General features: G+C 42.7%; 1 protein-coding gene across 2 annotated transcripts in view; it reads right to left on the bottom strand.

Annotated features, from left to right (window-relative positions):
- Positions 1-19,878, bottom strand: part of LOC148323710 (plakophilin-4-like) — a 41,047-nt gene that overhangs the window by 3,323 nt on the left and 17,846 nt on the right. The window contains exons 4-17 of one of the 2 annotated variants that reach the window (XM_088315096.1): positions 18,236-18,270; positions 15,038-15,234; positions 14,277-14,835; positions 12,885-12,911; positions 10,379-10,549; positions 8,213-8,420; positions 7,926-8,058; positions 6,614-6,827; positions 3,258-3,441; positions 2,087-2,204; positions 1,635-1,826; positions 1,344-1,517; positions 1,008-1,158; positions 306-498 (exon numbers count right to left, since the gene is read on the bottom strand). In XM_088315096.1, the coding sequence (XP_088171222.1) occupies positions 306-498; positions 1,008-1,158; positions 1,344-1,517; positions 1,635-1,826; positions 2,087-2,204; positions 3,258-3,441; positions 6,614-6,827; positions 7,926-8,058; positions 8,213-8,420; positions 10,379-10,549; positions 12,885-12,911; positions 14,277-14,835; positions 15,038-15,234; positions 18,236-18,270 (2,556 nt within the window). The remainder of the gene's footprint in view (positions 1-305; positions 499-1,007; positions 1,159-1,343; positions 1,518-1,634; positions 1,827-2,086; positions 2,205-3,257; positions 3,442-6,613; positions 6,828-7,925; positions 8,059-8,212; positions 8,421-10,378; positions 10,550-12,884; positions 12,912-14,276; positions 14,836-15,037; positions 15,235-18,235; positions 18,271-19,878) is intronic. The other variant, XM_088315097.1, reaches the window with a different exon arrangement.

Raw genomic sequence — 19,878 nt, 5'->3', positions numbered from 1 at the left:
AATTTCAAACCTGGAATTTTTTTCCTGAAAAAAATTAATAAATAAAAATCTGACTTTGAAATTTGAAGGCATTTATTTTATTATACCACCCCCAAAATGTATTTCTTTTCTAACCACCAAATTTCTAACGATGACATAAATGAAATCTCTTCAATTCAAAGTGTGCCATGTGAGCTTTATTTTCAGATGGCACTTCGGCACAAATGCATTCTGTTTTTGTGTCCAGCCTAGCGTGTGCACACAACAAGTCACGCTCGATACAATCCGGCGCCGTGTCCACCATCGCGCTCGCTCGGCCGGCGTACCTGTCCCCTCTGCCCTTGGTGATGTTGACCAGCTTCTCGATGCCGCCCGTGTCCGCCAGGGCCTTGGCGTTCTCCATGTTTCGGCTGGTGACCTCGTGCAGGGTGCAACAGATGGCCGCCACCGTCTCGTCCGACAGCAAGGTGGTGTTCCCCCCGGGGAGGCGGTTGACCAGGTCTCTCATGGCGTATTTCCCTGACAGGGAGGAGACGTGGAGCAAATATGTTGTGACAAGGCCTTACGAGTGCAGATGCAAGTAGAGTGAGTCACTTATGTCACTTCATATATGTCATCGTTGATTCAACTCCTTTGATCTAGGAGGACTTTGGGATTTGGTGTCGTGTTTGTCAGATGAACCTTGAAAGGAGTGCTTCACATAATGTGGTGCACAAGCTCCCTCTTGTGGTACAAAAAAATCATTACATGAAATGTGCAAACTGCACAAACCTTATTATGGACAAAAAAATATATAATTATTTTGATAGAGATTAAAATCATGATTCATAAACACAATTATTAATTAATTAATGAATTCATAAATCCCAATCGTAACTTCTAAATTTCAATTTTCTTTTGGCGAGCTTGTCAATAGGCTTTTCAATTGATTGGTAGCAATAAGCAGACAATATTTGGACGAATGAGCTTCCGCGTAATCGCGTCGAGCATCAAATATGAATATTTATCTGACTTTGTGAGCCCCTCACCTATGAGCTCTTTGTTCCGGACATCCAAAGCCATGTTTCTCAGCGCGGTGGCCACCGAGCACACCACCCGGTCGTTGTCCATTCGCAGCAGCTCCACGAGGATGGGCAAGCCTTTCTCCTTACGCACTGCCGCGCGGATGTAAGCCGCAAACTGCTCAAAACACACGACAGGAGTGAAAATGAAAAAAAAAAAAAAAAGAAAATCGATACATCGCAGAGGAAGTAAAATATGTGATTTGCATGCATATGCAGATTATTAGGTACACCTACTTGGATGTAATATAAAAATTCCTGCTTTTGATGGCAATACCTCGTGTGCAAACATCAACAACGTACCTTCCAGTTGCCCGCCGACAGGTTCTGAAGCGACCCGGCAGCGCCCTCCAGAGTGGAAGGATTGGAACTCTCTGCGAGTAGCGTCAAGTAAGGCTTCACCACCGCGGGGTGCCAAAGCATCTCAGCACCAGCGGGAGGCTTGGAGAAACCCGGGATGGGTCCCACGCCGTCCCACTGAGGAGACAAGGGCGGCATTTCGTCACATGACAGAACTCACAAAAGTTTGTTTCATTCTGATATTTCACCCCATTTTAATGTTTTGCTGACTTGTTGCTGTCCGGCCACACTCACAGTGTCTTCCTGGGAGTTCTTTTTCTTCTTCTTCTTCTTCCTCCCCCAGCAGCTGGAGCTGATGTCTTTGCTTGGCGACTCGCTTCCCAGAATGACGTCCGTCTCGTGCTCCCCGATCAGACGCGACGGGGGCAGCTCCAGCTCAAGACGGTACGACAGGTTCCTTAGCGTGCAAATGCAGTTCTCCACAATCTGAATACGGAGCGCACGCAGAAACATTTTGTGAAAAATATCTTTGTGTTAATGTTTGTCATTGTAAGAGAAGCTAAATATCCTATAAACAGTAAATACATCTTTTCAGGAAATAAAAGACATTTGGCTTTCGGTAACGGTCAGGTAATTAAAAGATTCTTATTCTCATTCCTCTCAGGTGAGACCTCCCGACATGCGGCGACGTGTTTTCCGCTTGGATTAACAATCGTGTGCACCTAAGCGTGTTGTCTCGTGTGTACCTTGCTGTCAAAGTCTGATGTGTTGACACAGGCTTTGATGACGTACAGCAGTGAGTCAACCAAACCGTCGCAGGTGCGCATCTGCTTTCGGGCCTCCTCGCCAGCTGAGCTCAAGTTCCTGTTTCAAGAGCACACACACGCACACACACACACACACAAGTCATGAGTACGTGCAAACACACGTGTATGCCTGCTCCGCTTGTGTAATCATTCCTGTCCGACGGACTGAAATCATCCCATCTTGCCTCGAGTGCACACACACAAACGACAACAGAAGACGAGTGACATTATCTTTCAGCATGATATGACTATCAAAGACACTAACAACAAACGGATTGTACAGTATGGGGATTTGTTCAGAATAACAGTTCAATAATCAACTCAAATCATTCATATGTCAAATTACCTTTCCCCACTGAATTGAATGGAAGTGTGATTAATCCGTTTCAGCCTCCAGAAAACTCTATCATATTGTATTTTATAAAAAAAAAAAAAAAAGGTAAAACAATACAATGACATAACTTTAAATATAATATCATGTCCAGTAATGAAACACTTTTGGCCACATTCGTTTTGGTTCAATTGAATTCACATTGTGCTGCTTCTTTTGGTGTGCACGACTTGGCCACCAGGAGGCAGCATAACACAGACTCCTCAATCGTTCTTTACAGAGGATAACTATTTTTTATTGTCTGTCTACATGTGTTGCTCCACACAACTCAATTTTAATTATATGGCACTTCCACAACCGCGGCTGAAACAACGTGCTGCACATAAATACAAAAATACAAATTGAATAGAAGACATTTTTTTGCTTAAAGGGATAAAATGCCATCGAGGTCGACGCTATTTGTTGCCCATTATGTATTAGCATTCAAGATGGCCGACAAAGTTATTCGGTGATTATACTGAAAGTACACAAAGTATAATTCTCTTTGGACTAACTGCCAAACTGCTGCTTGCTGGGAAGTGAGTCTGCAGTTTTATTTCCCCCATCCTTATTTAAGTATTGCAAAAATGTGAGTACTTTTGTCACCTGTCTGTCTCTAAAACCTGCAAACATTCCATATCCAGTCATCCCAGCAGATAAGGATTAGAAATAATGGGTGACACTACACCAGTTGTCCACAAGGGGGTGCTAGTGTGCCAAACGTGTGCATCAGGTAGTTACCTCAAGCAACCTGTGGTGTTCCTCAGCACCAGCGACGAGTGAAATTTGAGCTTGTGGTCCTCTTCAAAGGTGGAGCTGCTCCATCCCGAGTGGGGGATGATCACAGTGTTGGTCAGGGTGGTCAAGGCGTCGCGGATGATTGTCATCTTGACGGCGTCGCACGACGACAGGTTCCACAGCACCCCTGCGGAGACGGCGCACGCAAACACGGTCAAGTAGGGACGCACGCAAGCCTTGAGGAGACGTCAGTTGTCGGGCGCACTTAAGGAGAACCCGACAAGAGAAGGGGTGACAATTTGGGTTTTTAATAGCTGTGTGTGGTCGAAGCGGGGAAAAAAAGTGGAAATGCGTAAAGGGGATAAATGATAAAAATTGATTTTTTTTTTTTTTAATCGCTTGTATAATAGTTGGCTCTCTGCAGTGCTCGTCCACCCATTAAGTGTGAAATTGAACAACAATCTTGAGTGAGCTATTTCTGAAAATGCCAGCAAGCGAGCCATTTGCCCTTTCACCTCCACTTTTATGTAAACGTGGGTCTCATTTGCATAATAACCACACCCGACACCGCATATAAGCATTTGGGTTTTCCACTTCCAACTCAGTCTGGTGCAGAACCAAGCCTTGTTGCATGAGAGGTCAAACGTCTTCTAAGACAAACTGAGCAGTCCAGAAGTGATCCATTCAAACATGTAGTGCTTGATGTCTTCTTTTCAAAACTAACATGAAGGTATAGAGCAGAAGCGGGGTGGTGAACCTATGGCTTGTGGGCCATTTATGGTCATTTACCGTATTTTCATCAATTTCATACGGCCCCGAGAGGGTGTTAGAAAAACAGAAATGGCCCCTGGTAGGAAACGCCGTGCCCTCCCCTTGCCGCCGATTACACATTCACATCCATCCACCACATCGCAGCAGAATACCTTCAGGGAGAAAAATGGAAAAAGGGGAACAAAGGGCATTGCTCCAGCATATGAAATGAAACATAAATAATGTAAGTCTTTCTAAAATGCTGCCCTCTTTCCACTCAATTCAAATATCTTTTTTTTTTTGGTGCTAGCCACTGTTGGTCATGCACAGACAGTCCTTGGCAGCCTTTGATGCTGCATCTGTCAGGGATGAGCCACGATGTAGCATGTTCCTCTAATTAGATGCCCCTCTCTGCCAGGCTTACGCTGCAGCACAGTCTGACTCGTGTGGCGCACCAGTGACATTAGAGAAGGCATGCGAAGCAATGTGACACACAATCATCATGCGAAAGTCCGTCCGAAATCATATCATTACGTCATCATTTTTCGTGGGTCTACTGTGTGCTAATTTACGTTAGCATTCAGCTCTCAAAAACAGTCGACATTTAAATCTGTTTAAAGTGTGTGGAAGGCGTGCACATTTTGTTAAAAAATGGTTTCCTCTGGTCTCGCTATCTCAGGTGTGGGCAAACTGCGGCCCGGGGGCCACATGCGGCCCGTTCAACACATGTGGCCCCCGGGCCGTAGTTTGCCCACGCCTGTCTGAAGTCACTAAGTCCATAAAGCAAATCGGTGTGAAGCGCTTTGAGTACCATAGGTAGCTCTGGACGAAACTGTCAAAATGGCGCCCGATTGTTTTTTTCCTGTCTGTCGCCGTAAAACAAGCAAGACGCTGAAAGTCTATTAGGTGGTCATTTGTTGCCTCGTTTCCGTTCGCCAACGACTGGCTCACAATTGATTTGGGATTTGGCTTCATTTTGCAGACAGAAAAAGCGCACGCGCACAAACGCACATAAAAGAGCCTCGCCTTGAGCGTTCTGGGAGCGACGCCACAACTTTTATCGTAAGACGCAGGCGTATTTATGTTAAGTCTGCCGTTAGCAAGAGAGCTTTTGGCAGGTTGGAGATTATGCACGGTTTAAAGCGAGTGCAAATGTCAACGTGCAAGACAATTCCGTTGTTTTCATCCGCAACACGGGTTGACATCAATTTCTCTAAAGCACTGAGTATTCAAACGTGTACTCCCGAAACAATTGTTCAACTTTTGAATCCCGTGGGCCGGTCTACAGTTTGGACGGATTCGGCTGTCTATGCGTAACGTTTTAGGACAGTTATGATGACAAACGACAGAGCTGCGATGTTTGACCCCGTGATCTCAAGAGTTTTTTTTTTTCAGCATAGAGCAATAACTGCAACAGCTGCTGTCTTTTTTTTTTTTATTCTTAAAAAAAAAAAACTGTAAGGATTGGACCTGTAACCTGAAACAGTTGGACCCGGTCTGAAAGCTGAGCAAAAACAGCTGAATCAACCACCTGGGAGCCAAATGGCTCGGCTTGCTCAATTCTGCTCCACCCTCATCCCAAACAGTGCCGACTTACGGCATGTTTGCTGGGCTCCGATGACAAACACAAAAGAAACGAGCACAATCCAGCGCTGTCTGGCGTGTCCGCTTTAAAGGATGAAACGACGTGTCGCAATCGTAAAAACGTGAATGCCATCAAAATGAGAAGTGGAACATAATCCCGAACATAATTTGTTCTTCCAATTTACTTTGAATTAGAACAATTAGGTTTGAACTCATCTGTTCCAAACAAACTCAGATTTTTTTTTATCAAGGCATTAATTGAAAAACAATGCATACTGTAGGTCTGAATGATTTTAGGGGGGGGAAAATTGTATTGCGATTTATCTGACAGATATTGCGATGTCAATTTTATTTGCGATTTGACAAACCAGACAGAAAATACCATTAAAAACAATAAAAGCTATTATTGTATAAATGCAATGACAGGAAATACATTTTGTGAGGGAAACAGTCCTTTCTCAAGTTGGTAAAAAAGGTTCAAGCAAGGCAAGATCTAATGTACTACTTGCCGTCAAGTATAATTTTGGATTTGAGTCATTTTAAATATGAAAATGCATTTTTTATACCAAAACATTTTTTACATTTTGTTCTGCTGTACTGATCAGTGAAGCGAATTTCTCGCCTCTACCTTTTGCAAATTAACAGACTGGTCATATGGAAAGGTTTGAAAAACTACCAAATCTACTCGGTTTAACAGGATAATTTGATCAAGTCTCTGCTAACAATTGATACTAAAAAAAAAAAAAAATAATAATAAAATTTTTTTTTATAATAATAACATCATCCCCGCTCATATCGAATCGTACGATACAGGATATCGGGATTTCTCGAGGCCGCAATATCACTATCGGATCGGAAGTGGAAAATGTGGCATCGGGACATCCCTATTGCAAAAATAAAGTCCATGCTGTGACGCAAGCTAGCTTGGCGCCGCGCATTCAAGCAGCCGCAAATACTTCCGGGAGTACAGGCGGCAGCTTGACGTAGACATTACGCTTTTTTTTTTTAACTCGTTCAGTGCTCACCTGTGACGAGCTCCCGCACCTCGGCGTCGACGTTCTTCCTCAGCAGTCGGAGCAGAGCCGGGATGCCTCCCGCGTTCCTCAGGGCAACCTTGTTTTCGTCCATCACTTTTCCATACACGAGGTTCCTCAGAGCTCCACAGGAGTTCCGCTGGACCTCGAGGACTTTGTGGTCGAGCAGGTCGACCAGGTGCTTGACGCCGCCGAGACGGCACACCTGCAGGGAGAGTCCATGAGAATGAGCAGTTAAAACCAGAATTTGTATGCTCGTAATTTATTCCCAACATTTTATTCTCTTCATGTCAGAATTTATCTTGTTAGTACCTGCCTCTAAGGCAGGGGTGGGCAAATTTTTTGATTGGTGGGCCACAATGGGTTCTAAAATTTGACAGAGGGGCCGGACCAGGAGCAGATGGATGGAGTGTTTTGGTAAACTCACCTCATCGGAGAAAAAAATACATTTAATTTTAAATGACAATGAACAAAAACATTACAACAATATACATGTCTTTGAAATATTTTAAATATTTTGACACACCAGAGTATTTAGAAAATGTAATTTTTTTCAAGAGTGGCGGGCCGGATTAAAACGTTTAACGGGCCGCATGTGGCCCGGGGGCCGTAGTTTGCCCACTCCTACTTTAGTATTTATTTAAATATTTGAATTTTTTTGTCATTTTTTAGATCAATTTTGAACTGCTCAACACGATGTACGTGACATCGTTGTGTCCTGTTAAAAGTGCAGCCTAGTACAATATTGATGGTTTCTCGAATTGTGAGAGATCGATTCCATATAACAGCCTGATATTATGTGGATCAGTAAAAGTAAGATTTCAACCTTGAAGATGAAAAGACATTGAATGAGGTGTGAGCCGGGAAAAAAAATATCCATCATGTTTTTCATTGAATGGACTGAACTATCTGTGATTTTTGTAAAAGTATAGCAATAACAATGTTTATTTCTGAGCACTCCTATCAAAGCATAAATCATGCAAATGCCTTAAAATATAAACTAAATGTCGATGGGCTACATCCGGCATTCATGTCATTTTACGCACCACGAAAGCTTGCTACCATTTTTCTGTTAACACAAAAATGCAACTGTCTGGTTTGCAAGCCACACGTCCAGTCTGTAAACATACACTGTGCAGCTCAGCTTCTGGGAAGCCGACGTCATGGCTCGGAATTGGTTTCCCAAAATCTTTTAAAACAATATTGTTCGAACGAGCCAGCCTTGTATTTGTATAACGCAGTTCTTGCCATAGATTGTTTCACTTTTCCAGAAAAGGCTTGACACTATGGGACGAGTGCTTACCTCGGCCTTAATTCGGTTATCGCCAAAGCACAGGTGCTGAAGGTAAGCGGCTGCGTTGGCCTGCACGGAGGGGAAGTGGTGCTGCAGCATGTGAATCACCTCTGTCAGTTCCGGGTCCCGCCATGCAAACTCCCTACAAATACAAGTTGATGTGCAACAACATAAAAACAGACCCTGAACCAAGAGAATTTCTCATATATATTCTTATTTATATATAAATATATATATATAAATATATATATAAAATGAACACACACAGAAGCTTGAATAAGAGGAGCAGAGCCTACCTGGGGTCCTTCTGGATGCTGTCTATCGAGGGCGAGCGGGTGGGATCGTCCATGACAGCAGCCTGCCGACTGTAATTGGAATCGCACGGGCGGTACTGCGCCGAGCGATACGGGTCCGCATAGGTGGCGGCTGTGTTAAGAGCCAAGTTGTTTCTTTGGTAGGTCATGGCACTGCGCTGACTCGATGTCCGCTGGAGACTCCCCACACCTGAAGCCAAAAACGCGAAGCCCTCAGAAATGAAATCCAAACACGCAACGCACGCAAACGGACAAATCCAGGTGAGATTGGCTGCATTGGAAGGTTCAGGTTAAGAACGCTAAAAACAAGCGGAAACTACAAAGACGCAGCCGCGCTGGCAGACGCGGTAGATTCTCAAATCTGGAACCAATTAACGTTTCGGATAAAACGCGGCTCACATGGTTTCTCCACAAAAAAAAAACAAAAAAAAACGACTCTTCGTCTTCAAAAGGCCCGCTTGCTCGTTGCTTTGTTTTAACGAGATTGCATTTAGCCGGGAGGGCTTCGGTTGCTTTTGGTGAAAACAAAAATCAACCTGCGTGATGATCCGCAAATCCTCTCTTCTGCTCCTTCCCGCTGCCCTGTGCCACCGTATGCTTAGAAGATAATCTTGCCAAACACAGCAGAGTGGCAACGTTAAGCCGAGACCTGCCCGAAATAGCCAGATACCGTACCCACTTGTAAAGAAGGGCGTGTCTTACGACATGCGGAGTGGACGCTTCTGCCTCCAGACAAAGTTTTTTTCTGACATCTAACAACTCCTTTCATTCCCTGAAAAAGATATCATGACCTCATTTATTTTTCACACAGTGGCTTTTGACTACCAGTGGTTGCAAGTAAATATTTACCGTATTTTCCGTACTATAAGTCGCTACTTTTTTTCCTTGATTTTGAACCATGCGGCTTTTCTGTGGATTTTTCTTTCACCACTAGGGGGCGCTCTATAGTTCAGAAAATACGCTAAATAAATCTTGATTTTTTTTTTCTCTTGGGTCTGTTCTGTTTTAATTAGCAAATTTGTTGCCGTGTTAAAAGGCACTATTTTTAACAATCTGTTTATGTACCTTTATGTGCATTCACAGTACAAAATCGTTCTGTACATGCAGTAAACAACTCATTTTTTTTCAACATAGAAAACTGCGGCTTATCGTCTGGTCCGGCTTGTGTATCACATTTTTTTTTATTAATTTATTTTTATATTTATTATTATTTATTTTTTTAAGGGGGTTGCTGCGGCTTATGTACAGGTGCCTGACAGTCCGGAAAATACGGTACATTTTTCAGATGTAGGTCAGGTAGAATCTTATCTTTTCAAATTCAGTGCAAAATCTGTCAATGCTGTTATGCTATTATGTACAAAAACACAAGATTGGGATTTATTTTTGTTGTTTTTTTTTTTTTTATTTGTTTTATTGCTGACAACAGATTACTTTTTTTTATAGTTTTTACACAGTATCGTGAGCTCTTTTTATATCGCCAACAAGCTCACAATTTCACGATGATTATCATCTTGTGAGCTTCATATTGTGTTTAATTTAACAAAATTCACACATAAACGAGCAGTCGTAATCTCACGTAAATTCCGTTGCGCCCGTCCGATCTCCTTTCATCTCCTTTCTCCCAATTCCCTCCTTCCCACCAGAAGCAAACATGCCAGTGTGAATTGCTGCTCCAAAAACACAATTTCCTCGCATGGCTGCTCTTGCGTAAGGCCAATATACCAGATGATTAGTATAAACACAGTGTACACTAAATGCAATTTTAGCCTCACTATTTTGATTTATTTTTCAGTAACGGATCAATATCTATAAAAAGCGCACATTTGCACAGAGGAGGTAGACAGGGCAAACTCACATTTTATGAATCATAAAAATATACAAAAAAAAAGAAAGAAAAGAACGAAAGGGCGTGGCAATATGGCTTTAAAATAAAATCTTTTTTTCCCCCCTCCCACAAAAATGCTTATTTTTAAACAACCCCCTCCCCTCGGTTTATAGGAAAGCAGTTTGAAAAACAGATGGCGGAATTGATTAAGAGCATTTTCCATTTATTTAAATAGGAGATGATTTGAGATGTTTTGACGTCACAAGTTCCAAAAAGCACGCCTGCTCAAATGTAGCATAACGATTTTTTTCTGTGAATCAAACCTGAGGCGCTCCGGCAAATGGTGTTCTGTTGCGTGTGGCCCGGGCTGAGGTACAACGGGGCCTGGAACATGCGGTCCTCAAAGATGGGCGCGATGCGACGCTCTGGCGATATGCTGGACCTCAAGTCCTGGCCCAACTGACTGTGCTGACTGGCATATGTGTTGCGCATGCCTGCAAACACAAGAGATTGACATTTTTCTTTCAGAATTAGGATTTTGATATTTCGCAGAATAAAATAAAAAATTCATTAAAATATCAGAATAAAAATAATAATAATTATAAAATAATGCCTTCTGTGGTCCCTCAGTGTTGCCCACATCAATAAAGAGAGTTCACTATTTTGCAGTACAAACAACACGGCCTTTAGTATTTTACTTTATAACAGAGACTAAAATTGGCTGTTGTATCCATTTTTGGGGGTGATGCAGAGGTTTTTGAACATCATTATATTTATGTTATGTTGTAATGTGTTAATGTGAAAACAAAAAGGTCAGAAATCGAAAAAAAAAAAATCGACCGATTTCTTGCCGATTTTCATGAGTTCATTTTCATGTGTCGGGCCCTGTTACGTATTTATGTATGTATTACACAAGCGAGAGAGAAGAGAGAGAGGAAAAATGAAGCGGCTTAATGAGTTTGCACCACCCTAGAAGTCTCTCGTGTGAAGCCACAAGACGTTTGGCAGACTGAAGGAGAAGGACGAGCTCTCCCAGACAACTGAACCCCCCCCCACACACACACACACACTTCAACAAAACACACACATTGTATAGACAACATTTTGAAGACATGCATCTTTGGTGCCTTCGAAACTAGAATTTGTTGTAGCCTTGCAGGCATGTCTTAACAGCATTGTGCAAATAGTCGAGCATAAGCACTGCGTCGCTGTCTTGCCGAAAACGAATGGCTCGCATTCCGCCTTGCTCTCGAGTCATTTAATTCTCCTCGTCAGAATTCTTTCAAGAGTGTTTTTTTTTACAGATTACGTTCGGCGCCCGGCGCAATGAAGGGCGGCGGCGTCCTGCTGCACGCCTGCTCGACGAAAAAGACCCTCAAATAAATAAGCGCAAGTGCATTCCTTTTAATGAGGAGAAAGAGGGTGCTTTTATAAGATAATAGACGTGGGCTTTGAATATCTTGCGCAATGGAACCTTGAACACCAAAAATTGACATATCTGCCGTTGGACGGGATCCTTGTACCTCTGAAATCGTCACTATTCGGGATAGCCAAAAACGGCATGTTTGTTCGACAATTATTATTGCATTGTCCAAGCGGGTAATCGATGTTAGAAGCCCTTTCATTGGTCGGCTTGGAATGAGGATGTAACAATTTACATCCCTTTTCATATTCATCTGAAAGCAACCCTTGAGGTGTCGTTTCATGCTAGGTAGCTCGCTAGCTAGCAAGCTCGCTAGTTAGCAAGCTCGCTAGTTAGCAAGCTAGCTACCTGGCGTTGATGGTCGGACGAAGTCATTTGTCTTAGTCATGATGCTATTCAATGTTGCTGTGCGTCAAAACGGCACAAATAAACGACACGCTGTAATTATGATTTTTTTTTCCTTACACATGAAGTAAACATGTGCTTGACACACAAGTCCGCGCCATTGAAATAAGTTCATGAAGATTCCCCTACGTTAGGCATGTCTTGATTGTTTGAAGAAGACAAATAATTCCCGCTAATTGGAAACTAAAATATTTTAATGACTTTTGTTATTATTATTGTAATATGCAATTGTTTTATATTTAAAGTTGCAAGATGCCAGGCGATGGGGACTAGTAGGAATGGGAAATGTCGGAAGAACCAGCCAAAGCATCTTCTGCATCGATAGTGAAAGGGAAATTACCAAGACACACTAGCGCACTTGTGTCAAGGTTCCCAAATGAAGTGAATGTGAAAAGTAAAAGGCACAGGCAAGGAGAGGAAGTGTGAGGCTCCGGTGCACTCCATCCCGATTTGTCAGATGAGTGAACAGCTGCGGTGAGCGGCGCGGCTTTCCGACATCGGCGGCCACTGGAAGCAGTCGTGTGAGAGAAAAGGGAAGGAAAGGGGTATGCCACCACAGGTGGAGGGCAAATGCGGTTATGTATGAGCTCCTCCCTCGCACCGGTACAGCAACGTGCTTGTTAATATAATCTGGGACTACCATCGTAACCTGGTTTCTCATTGAAGCCTATTTATATAAATGCTTGCCAAGACACGGACTGATCAATTTAGTTTGACCCAGGAATGAAATATTCACCTGATTTCCAATGAAAAAAAAAAGGGTCGTCTTGTATCGAGGCACACTCTACAATATTCCCCATGAGGGCATGCATCTGAAAACGATGATGACATCTCAACCTCTTGCAAGTTGTGGTCAAACGTGCAGAAATGGAGTTAGGGAATGAGGCGGGTCGGCACATGGACACAAAGGACAACCATGCACAGAAGCGGCCACTGCAGCAGGCAAAACACTCACAGGCTCACGCACAAACAAACCAGGAACGGAAAAAAAAGGAGTTCACCTTGGACGTCATCATCCACCAGAGCGTCTGAAGATATCCCCAGGCAGCACAAAGTCAAGCACACAGTCAGTTCATCTTACAGCAGCAGGATTGCAGAAAGACTTGTCTTACAGCATAACACATGCGTTGAAATAAATTTGGTTTTCCTGTTTTTTTGTTTTTTTTTAATAAATCCAAATACATTTTTATACCAAGGAAAGTAAGAGAAAATTAAAAATGGAAACCTGACTTGCCATTTCATTGTCTTAGACATTCGGACGACGTGCCAAATTGGCTGTTCTGACGAAGCATAAAAAAAACATGAATGGTCTCATTTGGACGTTTCGACATTTTCTTTCTTTTGCCCCCAAAAGTAATTTGCAGTCTACACGTGGCCTAGTTAATGTTTGTCGTCTTGCGGGAACACTTTTGGCTACGTTCCAGCACAACCACTGCTACCGCTTCAGATTATGGGTTGACTGCAAAGAACCTTCTGCAGCCTTCAAAAAAATACATAAACATAAACGGGCGGTACATGGACTGATCCAACTTGGGACTGGTTCAAGATACGAGCCATCACTCCGCCGAGTCTTGAAAATAAATGCTGGCGGCAAATTTCACAACACACAAAAGCTAATGAACAATTCTTTAAAAAAAAAAAACTGAGGCCAACTGGTTGTTTTCAGTCATTTACTGCCAATCCGAGCTGAAACTTTTTTGTCAAGCAACACATGAAGAATAGGAAATTTATGCGTGACAACTTACGAAAGTCGGTTAGCTTAATGCTAACACTCAATACAAAAGGCCATAGACGGGTAAACGGAAATAGCTTTGATGTTGTGGCAGTTAGCAACAAATAAGTGAACGCAAAAGGTGGCGCAACACATGAAGACAGACAATATTGCAATAATCACCGGCATATATTCTTTATCCTCCGTGAAAAAACAACTAATATTAATGAAGCTTACTGAGCCACTCACGGTGGATGTAACTGTCTTTTTTTGTTTATTTATTACTAAACTATATGCAATACATATACAAAAGTGATATTCTCCAAGAGCCTGCTATAATACCATTACTGTGTTTCTATAAGTAACATATTCAAGATTTGACATTCCTTGTAGTCCTCACTGCAAGTCATGCACACTGTCCAATGACGCACAAAACGACTTTGCCACAGGCAGCAATGACAAACACAAGAGAATATCACCATACTAGTCATTTTTTTGTCCGGCGTTATCCTTTCTGTCATTGGCTATCTTCACGTTGGAAAATGACGGCGGAAACGTGTAGCAAGTGGGAAAAGTATGGCTTGAAGGACACATATGGTTAGCCAACCGAACCGCGACACTAATTATGTGATTGCGGGATATCGTGTGATCTCCTCACAGAAGCGTGTGTGTGCGTTTGTACCTGCGAGGCTGTCGGGCCGCATCCTCCTGTCGTAAACGTCGTACCCCTGCGGCCTGTAGGCGTCGGCGTTGCGGATGACGGAGCGGGGCAGAGTGGAGCTGTAGTGTTGGGGTACGGCCACCATGCTCGCTCGCACCGGAGACGAGTGACTGGGCTGCTTGCTCGCCTGACAGTTGTCCGTCAGGGTCAGAGGCGAGCCCATGCGGCCCGGCGACGAGCCCACCGACGCCTGGTAGGGTGACGTGGTGCGACCCGTGCTGCCCGCTCGGGAGTTGGCGGAACCCACCCGTCGCAGGGCGGCGGGGGAGTTTTTCTGGGTGCTGAGGGGCGAGCCGGTGGCGCTGCGATGGGCGGGGGAGGGCAAGGTGGTGGAGAAGATGCAGGAGAGAGGTTTGGGTTCCGTGACGATGGCCGAGCCGTAGGCGCTGCCGGCTGAGGCACGCAGGGAGCCGTGGGAGGGCGACGTGCTGCTGACGTGGGACGGGGAGTGAGAGCGAGAAGGCACTGAGCTGACTCTCCGCATTGCACGGCCGGGCACTGCGCCGCTGACTGATGAGACCTGCGCCACCACGAAAAAACATTTTCCATTTGTCACCAGAGGGAAGAATTGAATTCTTTCTCATTCTGGGCTTTGATAATGATTTAAGCCTTCTTCGCTACGTCGCGTCAAACAAAAAGATGTCACGTCAAGTTCCATGCGTACTGAATAATACGCAAATTGTAAATTACGGCGCTCGAACCATGACGGGAATCCAACTCACCTGTGCCGAGGCCTGCCCCTCCGCCCTGGCGGTCTTGACGGGGGTGCTTATACTTATGCTCGTCCCCGCGCCGGGGAAGGAGTGCTGCATCCTCAGCTCCGATTTGACCGCATTCTGGTTGCCGTGGTAACCGCCGGTGGCATCTTGGTAGCCGCTGTCCGAGTACGAATTCATCTGAGTCGAGTTCCCCGTGGACCCTGAGAGCAGAACGTACGATGGCTCGGTTTATGTTGGCCGTGACCTTCGCCTATAGGAGAGTGACTAATGACGCGTCCCGGCGGGAGGACGGCGATCACTTCATCAGCACTTCAGTGACGTGTCTTTGATCTTTTGGGGGGTGGGGGCGACGCTGCGTCTGGGAGAGACGCAGTCAAAGTGGAATCCGTTTCGACTGCAGACTACGATGACATAATGAGCATATGGGGACTTTATCACCTGCTATCCTCCCTCTTTTAATTTCTGCAACATTAAGTTCATAATCATGCACAGTTCAGGTTATGTATTTTTACGCCTTTGTGCATTTTATTGTGTCGTTTAAATCGCCCCGCCCATTCATTCCCCTCACACATAATCACAAATCATCACGGCGACGACAACAAGTGGGATGCGATGCTAACAGATGATTCCAACCAATCAAATTTCATTTTTCTGTTCATTCGTTGTTTTAGGTCAGTGGTTCTCAGAGATGACCGAGGGGGTTTGTGAGCCATCGCGTGTTCGGAGCTAGTAACTCATTTGGCTAAATGTGGCCTGCGATTGACAGGCGGCCAGTTGAGGGTTGTAACTTGTCTCTTGGCCAGTCATTGATAAGGTTAAAGTTTTCAAAGTAGAGTGCAAGACTACTTTTTTATTTATATAAATTCTCATTGAATATTTAACATTTGCCATCTCAAGTGAAGTGAGGCAAAATTAAAATTTTGTGAGTGGTTTGAAAATTGCAACCCCCCCCTTTAAGTGAGTTAATCAGGTCGATTTTGAAGTCAACCAAAACATGATGTTCCAAATTATAATTTTTTAATTTATTTATTTATTTTTTTGCAGACGTTTAGCCACACCAATTTTACTTGGTCGGTGGATGCAGCAGCTTCCACTGCAATAACATGAATAATACATTTTGGAGTGTATCATTATTCTGAATGATCGATGATTGTTAACGTTACAGAAGTTGAAAAAAAAAGGGTGCATGATATTTTTTTGAGAAAAAAAAAGGAAAAAGGGCTCCCTCTATTGTATTTTTAATAAAAGAAGAAATGTTACTTCTTGAAAATCACTGTTAAAAATAAGATTCCAATTACTACCATTGACGGCTGTAGACATCTCAAAGGCTGGTAGTGAATGAGTTAAGTATTGACAAAAATTTTTTGTAATATTTTTATAAGTTGTCGGGATCTGTTGAACGTCACTAATAAAGTAACTAGCAATCGAATTTAGTTGTGTTTAAAATCAAGTAATCAGTAAAGTAATTAAGTTACTTTTTAAAGGTAACCGTGGCAACACTGAACCCGACATTGAGTCCTATTAGTAGGTCGGAAATATTAGCGTGTTAAGCTTCTTATTGGCAGTCGAAATAATTTTTGCATTCCTTCATGTAGAAAATTCTTCCGTAGTCTCGTGAGAACTACAAACGCCAGACAGCTGAGAGGTTATAGTTAAATATTGAGAACAAAGATTTGACTGCGGATGTGACGAGGATGAGTGGGGGCGAGTTATTTCCTTGTCTTAATCCACATGCGGTGTGACTGCATTGACATTTCTGGCGGCCGGTTTCCACGGCAACGCCTCCGTCTCAAACGCCGGGCGGCATGCGGTGACTCACGAGGCCAATAAGCCCCGCAGGGGACTCTGGGGTCATTGTGCTCGGAGACACACACGATCACATCGCGCCGCGTTTTTGATCGGAACAAGTTCATTACCGCCTCGGACGCTCGTTCATCTTCCATACCACAATGACGAATCGATAAGCACCGTTATTTTTTTTTTTTTTTGCGCTGCTCCACCGCAAATCAAACAAGCAAATGACTTACAACGGTTTTCTCAGTCCTTAAGCGCAACCGAAATCCCCGCAGGCTTCTCTGACGGGATCGAAACAAGATGAATGACGATTGCAGAATTGTTCATGTTTGCAATCAATAAGCCATGAAATGCGCTGGCAATAATTCATTACCCTCTACTTTGTTTTGAGGATGTGAGGTGAACAAATTCCTTTTTCTTTTTTTTTTTTTGTGAAATCCTTCATGCCGGTGTTGTCTCCATACCGGAGCTCAGAGAAGGTAAAAAGAAAAAAAAATCTAAACGGCCAAGGGCTGCCAATTATTGGACGCTTCCCCAGCTTCGCAAAGATAATTGCAAACATTACAAAGCACGGCAATATTTAATGAATGTTATTTCGTCATTAGACACGAGCAGCACAAGGTACATGCTGACGGCGGAAGAAATAAAAACATGCAGATGTTGTCGATCATTTAATATGGTACATGCAAGAATCACAAAAGTGTCCAAAAACTGGCTTAAAATTTTTTTTCATTATTTTTCTGAAAGAAATCTAGTACAGAACATTTGCAATTAGGTTGGAATATGTTCGGAATTTTTTTTTTTTTTCCCTTTATTTTTTTTCCTCAGTAATGCAATTTCAATTTAATATGTGATTTTCTTTTTGTTTTAAGGTCTTCTTCCCATATAATATTTTTAACAAACACAAGCAAAAAAATTACATCAATATTACAAAAAACAAGAACAGCTTTATTATACATAATTTGTTGGTCTTAAAGGTTTTGGGCTTTCGCTAAAACAAATGTAGACGGTTCATTTATTTCAAATTGGAGTTATTAACTTACTCAGCACTATGACTGACTGACTTTTATGTGATTTGAATTCAATTTATTGTACAGCCCTATTTTTTATTTTCAGTTCAGTTGTATTTAACTTTAAAGTACAATAAAGTAGCATTTCATGATTTGAATGATGATCGTGGTGGTGGTGGTGGTCCTAGAAGAGTATAAGAACATGCTTAGGTGTGAAACAACCACTCTTGTGGAACCATTTGATGCATCCTACGTCACGTAATATTGAAGTGGCTGCAAAATATGAAACCAATTTTTGCCCACACACAAAGCACCATGCCTATTTTGTGGGCGAGCAATCTGCGAAAAAGTAAAATAGCTATTTCGCCCCAAAATTAAGAAGCAATTTCCAACCTACCGGCAGTTCTCCAAGGCAGCGACTTCTCAGATGAGCTGCGAGGAGAGAAGAGGAAATGAAAAAGTGAATATGGATGCAGTGACAGTGACGCGTTGTTTACCGAGTCCATTTTTCATCTGCTCTTCAGGACAGGGTCACAGATGGTAATCACTGTCTTCGGGGCTATAACGAGCGGAGTCATCCGATGTAACGCTTACAAATCAGATGTGAAGTCCACTTCTGTCACCTTTTTGCTCATCTCGGCGTAAAGGTGCCTTTTGCGTGAGAGCTGCTCATTTGTTAGATGGCTTGACAACAAAAGCAATATCATAACAGAGTAGCGTGAGGTGTGGAAGTGAAGGCTAAGTGTAGAAAAAGGTGAAGGGATGGATACTGACGAAAAGGAATCAAATAGAAATCGTTGCAAAAGAGCCTGGCGTGCATCCCTTTAAGAGCACCTAAAAAAATTTTTTTTTTTTTAAATCAATAGGCAAGTTCTTCATCGACCAGCAATTACAATGACCAAAATAGTAGAATATATATATATATATATATATATATAATATTTATTATTTATATATATATTTATTATTATTTATTTTATTTTTTTTTTCGTAAAGAGCTGCTGCGGCTTATATACAGGTACCCCTTATAGTCCTTAAATTATAAAACCGATTTAATTGGCAGAGTTTACCTCTTTTAGAATTGCTTTAATTTTTATATTTTTTTATTAACACATTTCTCGATAAGACAGATAATGACATTCAACCCCCCAACACCCCCCAAAAAACAGCAAAAAAGCTGTTGACTTGTGCTGATCATTCACTCTTTTGTAAAGTTAAACAAATAACTTCTGCCTGTAATTCATATGCTGATTCAATTAATCAGACAATTAACTATTGATCAGAATTTCATTCTGTCAAATATCGGAATCAGGCACAAAAATCCATATCCCTGTGCGGGTAGTCCAGCATTTGATGCATCATAATAAAGTGCATGTTTTCGTGGGAAAAAGCAAAGCCACGAAAGTCAGGCAGGTTGACAAGACGCTATAGCAGAAAACCATAATAATCGCCACTTCATCATTTAGAAAAAAACACCAGAATGAAAGCACTTCACTTTGTCTGAGGCCTTTCCACGATGGGAAGGAGAGGAAAAAAAAAAATGCCGGCCGTAATAATCAAGCACCCGTCATTACTACGACCCTATAATGAGCTTTAAGAGGCACGACGGGCTGGATGTTAATGGCCACATGCAGGAAATTAAAAGGAGTTAGTTAGACGAGATGCGCTCCACTGAGCCATGGCAAATGAAAGAAAGATGGAGATACCTCGATGACAAGAAAGCGTGCATGCTGAATGCCAACTGGATGAAATGATGTGTCATTGCAAAGCCGGTCAGGAGAACACTTTTTTTTTTTTCACGGCGATGTATTTTCTCAGAAACAATCACGATAAATGATGGGATCGCCGATGTGGTTTTTTTTATCTGGCTTGAATTGAAAATGTTCCCACAACGCTTTTTAGGCTTTGGAGTTAATTCCATTTTAAATTTTCTGTGATCGTACAATTTAGCTTCAAGTAGGCTAATTGTTTCTTTGGCTGCTTCAACGCGCTTTGCATCATGAGGTGTACTGAAATCGACCTTCTTTAAGTGACACCCTG

This window comes from Idiotropiscis lumnitzeri, chromosome 14 (assembly GCF_059441095.1).
Source record: "Idiotropiscis lumnitzeri isolate Australia: NSW breed Sydney's pygmy pipehorse chromosome 14, RoL_Ilum_1.0, whole genome shotgun sequence".
Classification (NCBI taxonomy): Eukaryota; Metazoa; Chordata; class Actinopteri; order Syngnathiformes; family Syngnathidae; genus Idiotropiscis; species Idiotropiscis lumnitzeri.
The sequence above is the reverse complement of the archived record's forward strand: the minus strand, read 5'-3'. Positions and strand labels throughout refer to the sequence as shown.